The sequence below is a fragment of the Tursiops truncatus genome, chromosome 1, assembly GCF_011762595.2.
Source record: "Tursiops truncatus isolate mTurTru1 chromosome 1, mTurTru1.mat.Y, whole genome shotgun sequence".
Taxonomy (NCBI): domain Eukaryota; kingdom Metazoa; phylum Chordata; class Mammalia; order Artiodactyla; family Delphinidae; genus Tursiops; species Tursiops truncatus.
The window spans coordinates 110,148,834-110,167,900 of NC_047034.1; the positions used below are offsets into that span (position 1 = coordinate 110,148,834).

The window sequence follows — 19,067 nt, forward strand, 5'->3', positions numbered from 1 at the left end:
CTTTAGCTACGCCTCTCTCCGCTGGATGAGGAGTTGGTGGAACCAAGGCAACAAACACTTCAGGAGCCCGTGCTTCCCCTTCTAGACCATTCTCTGGATGTTTACATCCCAGAATGTCCTGCCCAAATAACCCTGAGACTACTCCCAGAACCTGTGTAAGCCTGTTCCCCAGATTTATCCCCTAGAGTGCAGGTCATGCCATCAGTGTACCCTTAAGCCCGAGAGTGAGAAAAGGGGCAGATGTTTGCTAGAGGTATGAATGGGCCTTGACATGCAAGCTGGTGTAACCACCCACATGAGTCCAAGAGAGAAGATGGGATGGCCAGGGCTGAGGGCTGGCTCTTCCCATGATGCCAGGTCCTGGCATGATGCTACAAGGAATCAGAGAATTTTAAATTCGATCCTGACCTTCCAGATTGTGATGAAGGAATATTTGTCAAGTTAGAGGGACAGAATATATTTCACTTGAAAGTGTTTTAGCTTGATTCATAACTTTTAAGTCTTTAAACATCTGGTATGGGGACATCCAATTATACTCTTACTCCAGGACCTGCAAATGTTAGGGACAAGCCTGGAGAGGAGGGAATGGATGGAGAGGGAATTTAAGAGGCTGACGAGCCAGCACCAGGAGGCCAGTTGGATGCTGCACGTGTCCCAGGTTTCTGACCCAAGGAGATTTTACTTTTCTGAGAAACGGATTTCATACACAGAGAGAAGAGTGGGTCCATCATTTAATAATAGTACTAGCAGGAGAGAATAGTGTCAAGCAGTAGAGGAACATCAGAGGAACATCTCAGAGACAGGTAGAATCTGAGTAATGAGCTAGTGGGTAGTTGTGGGGAAGGAGTAACGGAGACAGATTCACAGTTTCCCCATGTAATGCATATTGTTGTGGATTTCAGATAGAAGCTATGGAAATCAGCCTGCCAAATATTCACTACTTTACCATAGACATGTCCCAAATGGGACTGATCAACAGGGAAGAGGTAAGAGAACTTCAAACATATTTAAAGCACGTTTCCCCCCACCCAGTCTTTACCCCTCTTTACCCCTCTTTATAAACTTGGGATGATACTATCCCCAACAGCTCTTGCTTTTGGAATGTTTATAGTTGCCACTGTTTAGAGCCCTCTTAGACTCTGGCCTTTCACTATCTGAGGCTGGAGCATGCTAGAAGTGGATGAATACTTATAAAGGAAGGTTGGAAGTTGCAGAGAGTAAAAGACAAAGAAAGAACAGTGTGCCCAAGGAAATAGCTTTGAGATCTACTTCTCTGAAAATTGCCACAGAAGGTCACAGCTCCATTATTCTTCTATCATGAAGCAATGAGGAGGAAAGAAAGATTCTATTTTCATTTTCTTCTATCATCTTTAACTTTTAAGTAGTCAATTTAAGTGGAATACATTATACACACAAAAAATGAAGATATTTGTGTTTCTAGTTGCCATTACAGCAGGCAAGATGAGGAAGTTCATTTTTTGAAAGGAAACCTTGCCTTGAAAAAAGCACTTACCCTGACTTGTTTTCAGCCATGCAAAAGGCTAGGCCAAGTCAGTGTGTCTGACTAGCCAGCCTGAAGTCCCAACAGGTAGCCTGCTGTGGTCAGTCCTGGGAGATCAGAACTGTCCCTTCCCCAGCTGGACCACTCTCACAATGGCAGGTTTCCCCTATCGGATCCATCTTCCCATGGGCTTCTAGAATGCTAAAAAAATACCATTCTATTGGCTGCTTTTAGTGTGTAGGGGGAGTGAGATAGGAAGGGACTGTCTATTACCATGGCCCTGCTGCTCATATCCTTTGGTGGATAAAGGCCAATGAAGGGAGTCCAAAAGGTCCTACATTCTGGGCCTGCTGATCCAGGAGCCTTATTAGTCACAGCCCCTCTGGCCAGGTACCTTGTTTCTGTTCTGCAAATTATGTTGATGGCTCCATCGGGCTCTGTACCATTACAGCTGGAGCTGGAGGCTGGGGAGCAGTGCTGGGTACCTAAGGTCATGCTCGGGTGCCAGGTGTAGCTGGTATAGGGCCCTGAGTTAAAGAGGAATGCAATCTTGATCCCACTTGCTGTCCACTCAGCTGAAGGAGAGGCAGCACTATTTACTTCAGAGGAAGGAGAGGATGTAGATTCCCAGAATGCCGTTAAATAGAATGTAAAGACTTTTTTGACTGATTACTTTTTTTTTTTTTACCACTATACATTTCCAGAACTTTTTTTTTTTCTTGTGTTGGGTCTTCATTGCTGCACATGTGCTTTCTCTAGTTGCGGTGAGCGGGCTTCTCATCACAGTGGCTTCTCTTGTTGCTGAGCACGGGCTCTAGGCACGCCGGCTTCAGTAGTTGCAGCACGGGGCCCCAGAGCACATGGGCTTCAGTAGTTGTGGTGCGCGGGCCCAGTAGTTTTGACTCGCGGGCTCTAGAGAGCAGGCTCAGTAGTTGTGGCGCATGGGTTTTGTCGCTCCGTAGCATGTGGGATCTTCCCAGACCAGGGCTCGAACCCGTGTCCCCTGCTTTGGCAGGTGGATTCCCAGGGAAGTCCCGACTGATTACTTTCTAAAGGGCAGGAAAGGGACCTGGCCATGTTCAACAAAGGTGAAACCAATGGGCCCCAAACAGAGAAAGGGTCAGGCATCATGACTAGAGCAGTGCTTAGCTCAGGAGCCCCGATGGAGAGAGAAGGGTCTCCCAGAGCCCCCTGATGCCTCGGGCCTGCAGTGATCCTAGCTCGAAGGTGTGCCAGCAGACTGAGGCCACAGTGTCTTTTGCTCAAGAAGTAAGACACGAAGCTTCCTCTGGAGACCTGGAGACAGGAAGGCCCTAGTCCCTTTGGGCCAGGGCTCCGCATAAAGGCACCCGAGTGGCTGAACAAGCTGTCCCCACGTCTGTGTCTGCTCTCTGGGGACGGCCAGAGCCACTCTCGGGCCCTCACTCAGCAGGTGTGTACATAGTGAGGGCAACATATGAGAAGCCCTCAGTGAGTCAGGACATGCTGAGAACAGCAGAGAAGTGACAAATGACAGGGTGGGAAGACAGAAGAACTGTAAATGCACCGCTGTCTGGAGCCATTTAGCATTGGGCTAAGAGCCCTGAGGACCTCAAATGTTCCTGAGGGCACGGCAGTATTTAGCATTGACAATGATTGGCGTTCAGAGCGAGTCATTAAGCAAAGGCCATATTATGTTCACCACACTCTGTTTAAAAAGCAGGGAAATGTAATGAATTTGAGAAACATTTATATCCTGATGATTAAAATTTTTCAAACAACTCTTTAATTTTCTGGAAAATCGCCTCATGTCTCAACTATTGCCAGAAAAGTAAGGTATTACCTTGCTTGAAGTAACTACTGTAGGGCCTATACAGTTTCCTGCTTAGCAAGTTGTTTTTTGTTGTTGATTTCATATTGATTTGTAGAAAAAAAGGTAGGTCTGTTTTAATGCCTCTGAATTTACCATGTGGTTTTTCTACAGGTCTTGCTACCATTAGACAATCCATATGGCAGAATTACTGGTACAGTCAAGAGGAAGCTGACTTCAAAGCTGTAACACTGTGGCCACCAGTGGGAGTCCATTCTCAGCTGAGGCATTCCTTAAGCCACTTGTGATGCTGGAAATCATAGTGTGTAGCCCTGCAAAATTTCAACTAGTATGTTGATTTATAGCGTTCATTTCATGCCTACATGAAAGAATTCTTCTATACTAGCTCAGCAAGGTGTTTCAGAATGAGTAATTATAACATGCTTTGTGGACACAGTTTACTTCACAAATGCTGAGCAGTATTAGAATAATCATAAATCAATATTTCAGTGGTCTTGTTCCTTCCTATCTTAGAGAAGTTTTAAAATCCATTCATTAAGAAGATAATCATGAATCAATGGAGGTGTGATACCAGTTAATTTTGTGCACAAATTTAAGAAGTCAGCATTGTTTTCATCCTACTGATGCTAAAACTTGCTCCTTGGTAATGCAGAAAATGTAATGATAATATCATATTTTGAAAAATATCACCATTGTGACTTCAATTAGACGAATACTTAAGTCCTTAAGAATGCTCTAGCATATGTATCATTGGGAGTACATTTCCACTCTAAAAGTACTTTTGTAATCTTAATGTATTGGTTTTATGACTTTTACAACCCTTAAAGAATATTTAGTATACACTGAGGCACTGAAAAAAGTGTAAATGGTTTGTCTTTGAAGAATGCATCACTTTGGCACAAAGAGCCACATTTAATAAGTGGTAAGTCAATACCCAGGTGGTTGAATATACATATAGAAAGACTAGAGACTATATTTATGAAAATATCAGCAATGATGATTTCTGGATGGGGGGATTATGAGTGATTTTTATTTTTTTTGTCATGTGATTTTCACATTTATTAATTTTATAATCAGGGTAATAAATTTAACTGATGGTTTAAAGATGTATGCAGATCTGAGTGGTGGTTATCTTTGTATCAGTTATCTAACACTACTGTTGTATATATACCATAAAGCTTCATAAACTATAATTTTAGCAATCCATGACAAAAACTTGCGCACATGAACATTCTAGATAACCTTCCTCCATTTAAAAATCTCTATTTATTTAAACTTTTTGTCTCCATTTTTTTTTTTTTTTTTTTTTTGCAGTACGTGGGCCTCTCACCGTTGTGGCCTCTCCCGTTGCGGAGCACAGGCACCGGATGCGCAGGCTCAGCGGCCATGGCTCATGGGCCCAGCCGCTCCCCAGCACATGAGATCCTCCCGGACCGGGGCACGAACCCGTGTCCCCTGCATCAGCAGGCGGACTCTCAACCACTGCACCACCAAGGGAAGCCCTTTGTCTTCATTTTTAACAAATACTTACCTAAGAGTATTTAGTATAATTTGATAATTCTGCATTCACCTTTATGATACTGCTACTTAAGGCGGTATGGTGCCGTGTTTGATTGCACAAACTCATTTAAATCCTGGCTCCATCTCTTACTAGTTCTGTGACAAGATTCCTCATCTGTAAAATGGATATGAAAATAGAACCTACCGGATAGGTTTTTTTGAGGATTAAATGAATTAATGTTTGTAAAGAGCAATGGTAGTATTTATGCCTGACACATAGAAATTTCTGTGTTTGTTAAATGAAAAATCCTGCCTTCTTTTCATTTGTTGTTAGACCTACATGGAAAGTCATCACTGGACTTTATGGGTGAGATGAGAGATGGGAGGTCTGAGAGCAGCAAACCGTAGAAGGTGCCACCGGCCATTCTCGAGCTGCTGCCTACTTGCAAAGAACATGAGATAAGAAGGATGAAGTAATGTGATAAGGAATGTTTTGTGCTATATTGACTACTCATGTCACAAAATGTGCTTCTACATCATGTAACTTGCATGGCCAAATGGCTAGTACATTTTATTCCTCTGCTGATTTGATAATTCTCTGCAAAGAGGAATTTAGACTCTAACATGATTTTTCCTAAAAGAAAAACAAAAAAAGAAAAAACTTAATTAGGCCCTTTTTACTCGATATGTTTTGGTCATATAAATTTTAGAAACACTGTATTTGTTTCAGAAAAGAAGAGCAGAATTCTTAGAAATTGTGGCTTATTTTATACATATATGCATTTCGCTTCTCCTGAGTTCTTAAAACATTTATTGTAATGAGTTGCAAATGAGCTATTGGAAATTATATCCTAGGTGTGTGGCAGGAAAGCCTGTAGTCTGTGAAAATTTCAAGGACCAGGTTACTGTTTTGTGAAGGATGTTGTATGGTCAGTCCACTCAAGATGGCTGTTCTCTTGCTCTCTGTGCGTCCACTGCTCTACCAGTCCCTGCTTCACTCACATGACTATCCAATCCTCTGAATCATAAGGCTTAATCAGTAACTGCCTATGTGCTTGCACCCTGCCCCAGCTGCTGGTTTCCCTGGTAACTGATGAGCCAACCTGATGTCAATTCCGCCTATAAATGGTAGCCTTCTCCTCCCCCAAGTAGTGAGGGTTGTTGCCATGTCCTGTCTGCCATCTGCCAGACATGGTAGGGTGTTGCTCCAGGACCCTTTGTTTTGGATGTGTAAGAGCTCCTATCCAATAAGCCATTGATGTCTCTGTCTCTGTTGCTGGGCTCTTTCTTTGGTCTCAAGCCTGGGCAACTACAAGGCTTGCAGTCCTGCTGGTGCAGCCCAACAATTGGCGAGTCAGCCAAGAGCCCAAGGAGGTTCCTGTGAGCACCAAGATGTCAGGAACTAAGGACAGGAAACGGAAAGTTGAGGGGGTACCCCGGAGGTGGCCGACCGCTAGCATGCGGGGCCCTGTGGCAGCCGACCACCATGAGAGATGTCTTTCTCTTCCATTACATTGACGATACTTCCAGCCCCATGCTCATGGCTCATCTGACTGCATGGGGGTGGCTGGTGAACACAGACAAAACGCAACGACCTGGATTATCTACAAAACACAAGCAAACCCCCGACCCACCACTCCTAAACAGTTACAGACAGAGGCTTTACTCGGGGACAGGCTTGTGAAATGGACGTGGCCAGTTACCTGGAAGGGTTTGGTTGGGGCTTGTGGCAACGGCAAAACAATAGGTGCCCTTGGACTTCCGGCCCCAGCTCTGGAAGGGGGCAGAGCCAGGATACAGCAGATGGAACGGCAGCCATATGCGGCCTACAGTGCCTTACAACAGGTGGGAGACGTTACAAAAGGCCCAGCCAGGCCATCAACGAGAAAAACCGCTTTTTGTGGTCTAAAACAGCCATGCACGCTATACAGGATGCCCATGGACACTGAGAGTGACCAAGGAACCCACTTTACGGGCCATGAAGTTCAGAAATGGGCTGATAAAAACACCATACACTGGCGTTTCCACCTGCCTTAAGACCCCACCGCTGCCGGGCTAATCGAAAGGAGGAATGGGCGACTTCAACAACAATTGAGGCTCCCAACACAGGGACACACCCCAGGAGCAATTGTCCCAGTGCCTCCGCCATGTTAACCCAGAGGCAGTTAGTCCACATCATCCAAGTTCAACTGATGACCATGGAAGGACCACTGCCAGCTATTGGTCAGGACAATAACTCGCTTCTGCCCTGGCCACAGGATCTACATCCAGGGGAACCCACCACGGAAAGGCCCTGGGACTGGCAGGTAAGCCCCCGGTGGTTTGAGTTTGCCACCCTGTGGGCAACAGGATTAGGAAGGACTTGCCGGTTTCCCCTGTCTTCTGCCTGGCCCCAGCCGAGACTACTGAGGTAAGTAACCCGGGCCCTACTGAGAAAGGCACCGCTGTGTTAACCCTGTGGTCTGCTGTTACACCGCCCCTCCCGGCCTCGGCACCGGCTGTGGGCACTGAGGGCGGACAGACGGGATGGCGCTGCCGGCCAGGACAAGAGCACAGGCAGGGGTGGTGTCATCTAGAACGCTGTTACTGCTTGTAGGTCGCTTAACGGTCATGATCTTCCCGGTATCGTGCCTGTTAAACATCTCACATTTCGTCCCTAGTCGAGCAGAGGGAATCTGTTCCTACTGGGCAGCAGTGGTGGCCTCACTGAAAACGAGTCTGATTTCTGGGTCGACAGTGAGACGCTGTTGTCGTCCTCCTCTGGACTTCAGGGACACCTGACATAAGCGCCGGGCTTCCTGTGGATACTCCTTAGCTGCTGGCGTGTGTGCTGCATTTGCAGCATCTGGTTGCAGTGCACCTCTACACACCTGACCCCAGGGGTACTGCAGAAGAGGGGCAGACCCAGATGGTTAGGGCCGTGCAGGGTGCGTGGGGATGGAGCGTGTGGTCAGCCCCTCCAGATGGCTGTTCTCTTGCTCTCTGTGCATCCCCTGCTCAGCCAGTCCCTGCTTCACTCCCGTGACCATCCAATCCTATGAATCATAGGGCTTAATCAGTAACTGCCTACATGTTTGCCCCCTGCCCCAGCTGCTGGTTTCCCAGGTAAGTGATGAGCCAACCTGACGTCAATTCCCCCTATAAATGGTAGCCTCCTTCTCCCCCAAGAAGCGGAGGTCGCCGCCATGTCCTGCCTGCCGTCTGCCGGATGCGGTGGACCCTTTGTTTTGGATGTGTAAGACCCCCCTATCCCCTACCCAATAAGCCACTGATGCCTCTGTCACTGTCTCCCGGCTCTTTCCTCAGTCTCAAGGCCGGGCAATTACAAGGCTTGCAGGCCTGCAGGGTGCAGCCCAATAGATGTCTTTTTGTGGTTAGAATTGTAAATTATATGCAGAAAACCAGGCTTCCTGTTTCACCTGCTCCTCTCAGCACTGGCAGAGGAATAGGCTGTCCTGAGCTGCAAACAACTGTGAGGTAATTTGTATCAAAACACTTTGTAATTTCGTTATGGAGGGTCACATGGACTCTATTCCAATTTTCTGGGAAGCAGAGCTGCTCTCACAGCACTTTTCCCTCTCATCGCCACATGTTTAGCCCAACCCCTCAAGGACTTTCATAGAGGAATAAAGCAGGCGATTCTAGCCCATTCACTACCTGGGAGGCAGTCTGCATGGTCTCGGTGGAGCAGCTGGGGTTTTGGCAGCCAAGATTCTGGCTAAGACTTATTCCAAATCCTCTAAATCTCATCTCATAGGTTTTCATAGAGACAGGCTCAGAAAATGTCCCTTCCTTTCCTTTCTACAGTTAGACTTAAGTTCATACCATTCTTTACTCTTAGTAACCTGCTTTTTCTCCCTTTTTCCCCCCAATATAATAGAAATAACTATTGAGACAACATTTTACTTTGTCATTGAAACAGAATATACCCTTTTCAATCACCTGTGAGATTGAACTGCAAAAATCTGAATTTCTCTAACCTCCTAACCCTCTATTCAGAGAAAGCACTCTCTTTCCTTTGGACTTGGGGCTGTCTGGACGTCTCGTTTTGTAGTCTCCTTCATGAAACCTTTGTAACTCCTGCTTCCTCACCTGCATGTATGAGGAAACCAAAGCTTATTTCTAAAGACATGGATTTCCAGTCTTCTAACCAGACACACTGGGTTATTCCTGCTTCCAAATACTAGAATCTTTTATTTTTTATAGTCTTTGTTCTTGCTTCTCCCAGAGCTCAGGTGCCTCTCATTCTTCCATTTGCCCAACTCTTTCTCAGAAATTCTTAATGTTCTTTGGATCCTACGGAGACCCTATTGTACATATAATGGCTATGGACTGTCTTCTCAGCAAAACATTCATTCACATCTCTACAGATGCTCAACATCTGTTAAGGAAAAAGTGTACACTCTGTCTTTAAAGTATAAAGGATTCCATTAGAAATTTACCACATAAGGAATATATTCAATCAAATGTAGAAGAAAGGCATACTGATTACCTTTATATGAGAAAGGATATATGTGTGTTTAGAATAAAAGAATGGTCGCAGATGTATTAATTTACTGAGACTACTGTAACAAAGTAACACAAACTTGGTGGTGTACATAACAATAGAAATTTATTCCCTTATTGTTCTGGAGGCCTGAAGTCCAAAATCAAGGTGTTGACAGGGTTGTGCTCTCTAAAGGTGCTAAGAGGAGATGGTCTTGACTCTTTTAGCTTTGGGTACCTTTAGGGATTCCTTGGTTGACGCTGCATCACTCCAAGCTCTGCCTTCTTAATTACATCACCTCTTCTGTCAGTCTCCACTGTTTGACCTTTATAAGGACACTTGTCATTGGATTTAGGGCCCACACAGACAACCCAACGTGTTCTCATCATCTCAAGATCCTTAACTTAATGACCACTACAGAGACCTTTTTTCCACATAAGGTCATACTTATAGGTTCTGGCAATTAGGTTGTAGACACAGGATTTTGGAGCCACCACTCAGGGAAGAGTAAGCTTCCTGAGGGCAGCTTTTCTGGTAAATATTGAATCTTTAGCTACACACAGGCTACTGTTCCTTGCAGATCTGGGGATGTCACATCCCCTTCCCAGTTTGATCACATAGATGTTTTTAAAATGGAAAAGAGCATGGACTTTGGATTTAGATAGTGTGATATTTTAGACTAGGCTCCACCAATTTCTAAGCTGTATGACCTTGGAGAAGTTACCCTAAACTTTAATTCTCTAATTTTGTAATGGGAGTAACAATACCTACTTCAGAGTAACTGAGGATTAACTGAGATAATGCATGGATTAGAATGCTTTTGGTTGCCAGCAACTGAATACCTTACAGTGTCTTAAACGGAAAGGCCTTCTTATTAAGTTTAGAGATAAGCTATCCAGGATTGATTTGGCAACTCGGGCTCATGTCATCTTTTGCTCTGCTGTCTCCAGTGTGTGGTAATGGTTCCCCCATGGACACAAAATGGGTGATAAAGCTCCTATTAAAGATGCTGTGGTATATTACCCACCCAGGTCTCCCTTGGGACCAAAGCACTCAGATGGCAGAAGTGTTGGTCTCTGATGGCCTATAGTTGGCTCCCTCTGCAGGAATTGCCCTTGGCTGAAGGAGGTTGTCTCACCCAAGTTTAGAGCCACTCCCCGGGAGCAGCTCATATCCAGTGCTGGTCAATGTGGGAGAAACAAAATCTTCATTCTCTTGCCTCAATTGAGACAACCCATCAGGGGCATTCCAGCTCTATAACTCCTGACTGGCTGAGGCTTCAGCAACTGCATCATAGCTCAAATTCTCCCTCTGCTCAATCCTGCTTCCCTGTCTGCTCACAGGCATTGTTCTGGAGAGCACTCCTCACTAAACGTCCTGCATGAAAATCTCAGGGTCTCACTATGTGTTTCATGGGCAACACTATCTGTGATAGCAGGGTATAGGAAGGGGTCTGTAAAATGGGATTTTAGGAGCTGGGACACCCATTGGCCAGCTGGCAATGAGCCCCTGGAATGTTGTAGTCATGCCATTGTTACAACTTTTACCAGAGTTGAATTGGGATGTGATACTAGAGGCCAGGAATATACTGGCAGGGGCAATATATCAGATGTTGCTGATACAGCCAGATGGCAGAAAAAGTTAGGACCGGGCCCAGGACTTAACTAAGAAAAGCAGAGCTCCAAGAAAGATTGAGTTTTCAACCCTGACAGGTCTGCCACCCCAAGGTTAGGGTCCTGAGTGATGCATCTGAAATCTTGAATCCTCAGATCTCCCTCAACTCTCTGGACCTGCAGAAGTGACCTAATCCTCCCTGTTAAAAGCTAGCACTGCACTCCTTGCCTGAAGACAAGGCAGAGGCTTCTGCCTGGCAAGGAAACATGTGCCCCCTTGAGATGTATCCCCACCTCCCCTCCTGGCTACCAGACCTATAAATAGGATCAATTCACATCGTACACTACCCAGAGACGTGCTGGGCCTGCTGCAGGAGGAAAGGGACTATAGGCCAAAAGAGTAGCAAAGACCCGACCAATATATACAGGCTCTGGAGGATTATACATGGGACTTGATACTGAGGGTGCTGATGGGACAAAACCTATCAGACTTTCAATCAAGGAAGGAAAGAAGCGGTTTCCATTTGCATGGGATGGATCATTGTATACATTTATGGTTTTGCCCTAGGATGACATTAACTCTCTTACTATTTGTATATGTGACCTGGACCATCTGGACATTCCTCAGAACATCACATTGGTCCATTGTATCCATAAGATCATGTTAATTGGACTGGAAGAGCAAAAGTGACATTTGTTCTCTGGAGAATGGTAGAGAAACCCATCACAGGCCTACCATATTAGTGAAGTTTTTAGGAGTCCAGTGGTCTAGGGCAAATCTGTCCCACAACCTAGTTTTGTAAGTTTTAATTGGAACACAGTCATGCCCATTTCCTTATATATTGTCGTGGTGGCTTTTGTGCTACAATGGCAGAGTTGGGTAGTTATAACAGGCTGTTTGGCCCACAGAGCCTGAAATATTTACTCTGGCCCTATATAGAAAATGTTTTTGATCCCTAGTCTTGGGCATTCCAGGACATCCCTTCCAAAATAAAGGACACATTACTGCATTTCAAATTTTCTAGCACAAAGAAGAAAACACTGTGCCTAGTAGTCTCTCCAGGTTTCAGAGGCGTCATGTTCCACTGGGATATCCCAATGGGAATATTCACCCAACCCATTTACTGAGTGACAAAGAGGGCTTCCAGTTTTGTGTGGGCCCAGAGCAGTAAAAGGCTCTGCAACAGGTCCAGGCTGGGTACGAATAGTCCTGCTACTTGGGCCATATGAATCAGCAGAGCCTATGCTATTAGAGGTGTCTCTGATTGTGGAAGATATGGGATTTATGGTAAGTCTCAGTAGGAAAATTATAAGACAGACTCCTAGGATTCTAGAGAAAGTCTATACTATCTGTAGCAGAGAATTACTGGCCATTTGAAAAATAGCTCCCAGTGTGTTATTGGGTTTTGGTAAAGACAAATGTCTGACTAAGGGGAAGCAAGGGATTCTGTGGTGGAGCTGGTTTCTATCAAACCTATCAAGTATTACCGTCTGGCGGCCTAGCAGCAATCCATTGTAAGATGGAGGTGATAGATCCAGGATTAGGCACAAGTAGGGCTACAGGACACAAGAAAGGCATATGGCCCCAATCTCCACGTCATACACCACTGCTTCAGCACCTCTCGTGGCTGTAAGAGCCACACTCTTCTTATGACAGTGGTGATGGGAAATCCTTCTAACGAATAAAGCTTCAGGAAATGCCCCAAAGGGTCATCTACTTTGGGGGAAAAAAGTGGTTTTAGATAATATATATAAACTCATGGGCAGTGGCAAATGCCCTGATTGGTTGGTAAGGATTCTGAAAAGAGAAAGATTGGAAGGCTGGGGAGAAAAAAAGAGGCTTGTGAATGGATCTGTGTATATTAATCACGTTTTTAATTTTCTGTATTTTATGTTTTGACATCTTGGGGGCCTTAAAGACCCAGGGAGAGATTGCTCCTCCCACAGGTAGCTAGTACCTAAAGAGAGAAAACAACTTACTTGACAGCATGCCTCTCATATGCAAGTCAACCACCTCCTTATTGAACAATCAAACACCAAGCCAATACTTCCCCTGCCCTATGTCAACCCAAGGCCAGGAACCAGAGAGCTAGAGATAGCCCCTATGCCCCAAAAGCCTGCTGGAATTATTCAAACCAGACAACCTTAAACTATTTACTCTGCCCTGCCTGGTCTTTACAGCGGTTACCCCAACAAAACCTAGGCTTTCCCCGAGCTTCTGCTTCTGTCTCCTAACCAAAACCTTATGTTTCCATTGTGGCCCTGCATGGCATGGCTTGCCCCCTTTTCTCAGGAAATGTAGGTAATAAATTTTTTTAAGTTAAAACCTGGGCACAAGTCTCTGTGGGAGTGGTCATTAAATGTGAATATTTTTGTATTGCATAACATCTACCAAAAGGCATCAACCATGGAAGAGGCACTGGCCAATCAAGTAGACAGAATGACTTGGCCAGTTGATGTCAGTCGGCCTCTGTCATTGGCAATCCCAGTGCTGGCACAATGAGTTCATGAATAGAGTAGTCATGGTGGCAGGGACAGAGGCTATGCATGGACCCAAAAGCATGGAATCCTGCTTTCCATTACTGATCATAACTGTTGCTAACAAATCTCCAACTTTCTAGTGGTAGAGACCAATATCAAGTGAGATCTTTATGGCACAAATCCTTGAGAAGACTAATCAGCTACTTGGCAGCAAATTGAATACATAGATTCTTTTTACTCTGAAAGGATCAGTGACTCATCTTAACTAGAATTGATATATATTTTGGATATAAGTTTCCCTTTCCTGCCAGTGGGGACTCAGCCAGCAGCACTGTCCAAGGGCTTACACATTAATCTTGCATAACATTACTCAGACTAAGGGACCAAAATACCTATTTTAAAGGAGATGTGGCAGTTTGTAAATGACCATATGATCCACTTGTCCTAGCACATACTGCACCATCCAGAAGCTGCTGGCCTGATAGTGATGGAGTGGTTTTTTAAAGGCATAACTGGGGCTCCAGGTTCGGGATGATACTATGTGATGATGGGGTATCATCCCCCCAGGATGTAGTACATTCCCTAAACACTTGATTCTTATATGGTGCTATGTCTCCCAAAAGTAGAACACGTGGATCTGGTAAACAAAGTGTAAAACTAGAAATGGCCCCACTTACCATCATCCTAGTGACCCACTTGGGAAGTTTGTGCCTTCCCATCCTCTCAACTCCAGGCTCTGTTTGTGTAGAGGTCCTGTTCATAGAGAGGAGATACTTCCACCATGGGTTTAAAGTGAGAGTAGTTTAAAGCGAAAGCTACGGGGTTGTACAATAAGCAAATTTGACAATTCTCAAGAAAGGCATCTGTTTCCAGCCCACTACACAGCCAAGAGAGAATCATAATCAGACTGAAACCACGGAACATTTATGAAGGGGAAATGACATTGTAAAATGTGACAATGCTGTGAGTTTTAATCGAATGGTGGAGAGAAGCAGTGACACATATAAATCAAATAATTGGATTCTTAGAAAATCAAAGACGTTGAATGTGAACTAAACTTCTAGTTGAACCTTTTATTTTACATGGGAGGCAGTTGAAGCAAGAGAGGTTAAGAGGCTTGTACAAGGTCTTATATAGATAAGTCGGCAGTGGATCCAGGACTAGAACCCAGGTCTCCTGACCCCTAGGTCCAGTGCTCCCTTCCTCTTCTGTGGATTCAAATCTCCAGTTTTCCCTTTTAACTATGTGTGAATTAGGCCAATGTTAACTTATTCTGCATTCTACATGCACACCATACAGAAGGCTGATGAATAGCCTACAGACATTCTGGTGGCTGGGAGAAGTCACGTTAGCATTAAAAATTCATTATAAAATCAGCCCAAATAGACAATTAGACAAACTGATGTCAACCTAATTGGCTCAAATTAATGCAGATCTACTGAGATTTTTAAAAATTTTATTAAAAAAAATTTTTTTGCTGTTTATTATTGACCCACACGTCTTCATTAAAATCACAAAGGTATCAGAGGTCTCCCTTTCCTTTGTCTCACAAAACCATTTTGAATGTCATTGAATGTTCATTTTGGATTAGGAAGAGGATGTATTTAGAATGCACCAAATGCCTCAAACTAACTTCCCTATGTCTTTGGGGACCAATAAAAGCTTATATACATTTTGCTGAGCACATTTTCCTTAACTCAGCATAACAATTTTTCATGGCGCTTAAATTATGCAAGTTTTTTCCTTTTATGTGCCTTTATGAAGATAAAGCATCTAGAACCACCCAATATCCAAGGACCTAAGAAAGTAATTGTTTTATATTTCAGTAATCTTAGGGTGCACCAGATGAACAATACATTGGAGTTTAGCATGTGTTTGTTAATTCTGGGACTGGGCTGGGTTTAAAATGGAGTGAGATCATAGTAATAAAACCACACTTTAAAGCACTTGTCATGTAATACTACTGACTGTACAATGTACTCTCAATCAATCCTCCATCAACCTTATGAGATTGGTACTATGGAAGGATTGCTAGCTTCCCCCCAGTATCCATCCTCCTGTCCTTGTTTAGCTGAATACTTGGCTGCCTGAAAGAAAGACTAGATTTCCCAGCCTTCCTAGCAGCTAGGTATGGCCAAATTGACTAAGTTCTGGTTAAAGAGGTGCAAGTGGAAATGCTGTATGAAACTTCTCATAATAGGTATCTTTCTCTCCTCCACCTCCTTCTTGGCTAGAATACAATTGTGATACTGAAGCTTAAGCAGCCATCATGGACCACATAGGAAGCTATGTGTTGAGGATAGTAGAGCAAAATTCTAGAAGACTGGGACCCAACGATTATGGAGTAGCCATACCAACTCTTATCTGCTTACCTTGAGACCTCATATATACTGTAGAGAAATTCTGTCTTGTCTAAGTCACTGTTATTTGGGTTGTCAACTGAAACGAATCCTAACTGATACACTGAGGCTGTCTGTCCTGAGAGGTACTGTAAGTATAAAATACACAGTGGATTTTGAAGACCTGAAGTCTTCAAATTGCGTATGTGGCTCATGTTTATATTTTTATTGGACAGTGCCAGGCTAGTGCTGCTTTGCTCTCTGTATCTGCACTAGAGAATAGGTGAGGTACCTGAGGCTAAGAGGAGCCGTACAACTTACCCAAGTTCCCATGTCAAGTCAATGATGGGGCTGGATTCATGCTCAGAACTCTCTGGAGCAGCCCTAGTGCTTCCACCATTGTACCACAGTGCTTTTCAACTGGTGTCACTGGGTTCTGGCACAGCAGAGAGGATACTGGCCCGAACATTCTTTTTTTTTTTAAATAAATTTATTTATTTATTTTTGGCTGTGTTGGGTCTTCATTGCTGCGTGCAGGGTTTCTCTAGTTGCCGCGAGTGAGGGCTACTCTTCTTTGCAGTGCGTGGGCTTCTCATTGCGGTGGCTTCTCGTTGCAGAGCATGGGCTCTAGCCACGTGGGCTCAGTAGTTGTGGCTCGCGGGCTCTAGAGCACAGGCTCAGTAGTTGTAGTGCACGGGGCTTAGTCGCTCCGTGGTATGTGGGATCTTCCCAGACCAGGGATCGAACCCGTGTCCCCTGCATTGGCAGGCGGATTCTCAACCACTGCACCACCAAACATTCTGAAGCCCCAAACATTCATTCTTAAAGGCAGGAACTGCTGGTTGTTTGAAGAGTGTTACTGAGTTTTCCTCAAAATACATTTATATTCTGATAAATTTTATAGTCTTATTTTCAAATTGTCTATTTCCCAGTATATAAAAATAGAGTATAATCCACTTTACTTATTCTGTGGAAGAAGGACATATTTTTTATTTGGAGATTGCCTGGCATCCTCAGCTTTTGTGATTTCTCCCTAAAGACAACTGTAAACAGGAACACCCGGTCCAACTAAGGTAAAGAGACATCAACCTAGCTACCTATTGTGGGTAGCCAAAAACTGCTCTTGCTTTACTCACGGGGTCCTCCATTATTCTGCCCCTCTGTTAGACTAGACACTATTTTCTTGAGGTTCACAAAGACACGGCAGCCACAGTCACCAAATAAGCCTGGATGTGATCATTTTAATCTCTTTCTCTCTGTATAGAACTGCCAGTACTGGCCAGAAATGGTACACAACATACTTAATTGCCTACAGAGCTACAGCATGAAGCTAACAAGCTGCTCATTAATGCACCCATTGCATGCTCTCTCCTTCCTGTAGATTCTGTTCCTGGTTTAGAAGCAGAATTAACAAGTTTTTTTCTAAGAGGCACATCAGTCCTATAGCAGTCAGGTATTTGAACATTTAACTTCATCTTGCAAATCATTACAGAAAACACTTAATGGCTCTCTGCCCAGACCTGACCCCTGCAGATCCCATTTGTAATGACCGTCAAAGACAGATGGTTCACCATCAGCAAGTACTTTTTGCATTCGGCTTCTAAATATGGGAGTGGTTGGGCAACTCTAGGTCGTTAGACTTTCAAATTAAATACCTTCAAAGATATATTTCACTAATGCAATAGAAGGACACTGTGTGCCTCTGACAGTGGATGCTAAGCTCAGAGGGACAAATTCCTGCTCACATACGATATTTGTTGAGGACAAAATGAAGAGACTGCTACCAACTGGTCTCTTTTTCATTGTCATCCTATCCACTAGGTATCAAAAAATGATGCTTAAGCCTGCTGCACATTCCAATGCAATATGCCGGCATGTTTTCTTTTCAGCTAAATCTACATGCAATTTCTACTTCCTGAATTAACTTACTCTAAGGAGGCTCTTTGTGTGTGTTCTTTGTTTTAGATCAGAGTCCAGTTAGTGTAAAAGGGCGCAGCTGCTGGTTGCAAGATATTAGGGAAGTAAAGAGACTGTAATAAATTGGAGCTTTCAGCCTCACTTAGAAGAACACAGATGTAGTTGTAAAAACATACACATACTGCACTGGCCAAAGGAAAACACGTCAGCTTAGATTCTACTGAAAAGCAACCGGTTTGTGACCTTGCCTATAAATCAATTCATTAAATGTCCTTTGTAGAGTCTGGATCTGAGGTTCAAATGTGGGGAGGGGAGGTGGAGTGGCAATTACTTTTTAAAATCCCTCGTGATTCCGATATCCTGTCTGCGCCTCTGGTTGAGAATAATCAAATTCATCATTAAACAGTTCTCACATAAAATATATTGCCTTCAAGGCAAGCTCATTCCCACTTATACTTATGAATTGCTTCCTTATGTAGCATGCGTTTTTGCTGTTTGTTGCAGACCCAGATCACATTAATAGAAATCCAGTGTGATCTGAAAAGAAATCAGACATCTCTGGTTTTACAGCTGTCTGGAGACAAAGGCTGCCTACCTGCTGAATTTCAAGTACTTCCAGCCTCTCTCTATGGCCTATTTTGATCACACTGCTTTTCCCTGGATGGGGTGGGGGAAGGAGGGAGGGAGGAAAGCACCTTCAGATATTGCCAAGGCACTCAGGCCTGCCTGTCATAGGCCTTTATTCTGGGTATAAGAAAGGCAGACTATCTTTAATTTGCTAATTTTGCCTGAAAGCTGTCAACAGAGACTGAGGAATGATTTGATTATTTTTCAGTTTGCTTTTCAATTAAGATATTTTCCTGTCCTTTTTTTTTTTTTTTTTTTTTCTGACAAGCATTTATAGAGTAGTCCAGGTCTAATGATTAGTTGAGTTAGGTTGGGGGTAGTGAACAAGGCTTCCAACAGCTGTGAAAGGTAACTGTGATAAAAAAATATCCAGAGACTGAAGGGAATGTGAGCCCAAGTTCAAATCTAGAGAAAAATACAATACATAGAGAAGATACATAGAGAAAAATACACAATTTCAGTGTCATTTTCCCCAGTGTTCAACAGCCGGCTGACAGTGTTAACAGGAAATTGTCCCCTAATGCCCCTTTTCCTTTGTCTACAGAATAATGGGAGTTTTGAATTTTAGTTGGGCCCACCGGCTCTAAGAAACAAGCTTCTCTTGCAGCTTAGGTATGGAAATGTGACTGAATTTTGGATAGCAAAATATAAGAGGAAGTAATACTACTTCTTACTACAATTTCTTGGAAGTGTTCTTAAAGGAAGGAGGTATGTTCCTTTTCTCTTTTCTTCTCCCCACTAGTTGGAATTCAGGTGGTGATGGTGAGAGCTAAAGCAGCCATCTTGGGCTGTG

General features: G+C 44.0%; 1 protein-coding gene across 1 annotated transcript in view; it reads left to right on the top strand.

The window, feature by feature from the left end:
* LOC101336987 (uricase) overlaps positions 1–4,409 on the top strand; it is a 129,697-nt gene extending 125,288 nt beyond the window's left edge. The window contains exons 9-10 of the mRNA XM_073787965.1: positions 903–986; positions 3,465–4,409. Of these exons, the coding sequence (XP_073644066.1) occupies positions 903–986; positions 3,465–3,539 (159 nt within the window). The 3' untranslated portion in view covers positions 3,540–4,409. The remainder of the gene's footprint in view (positions 1–902; positions 987–3,464) is intronic.
* Positions 4,410–19,067: the final 14,658 nt, after the last annotated feature.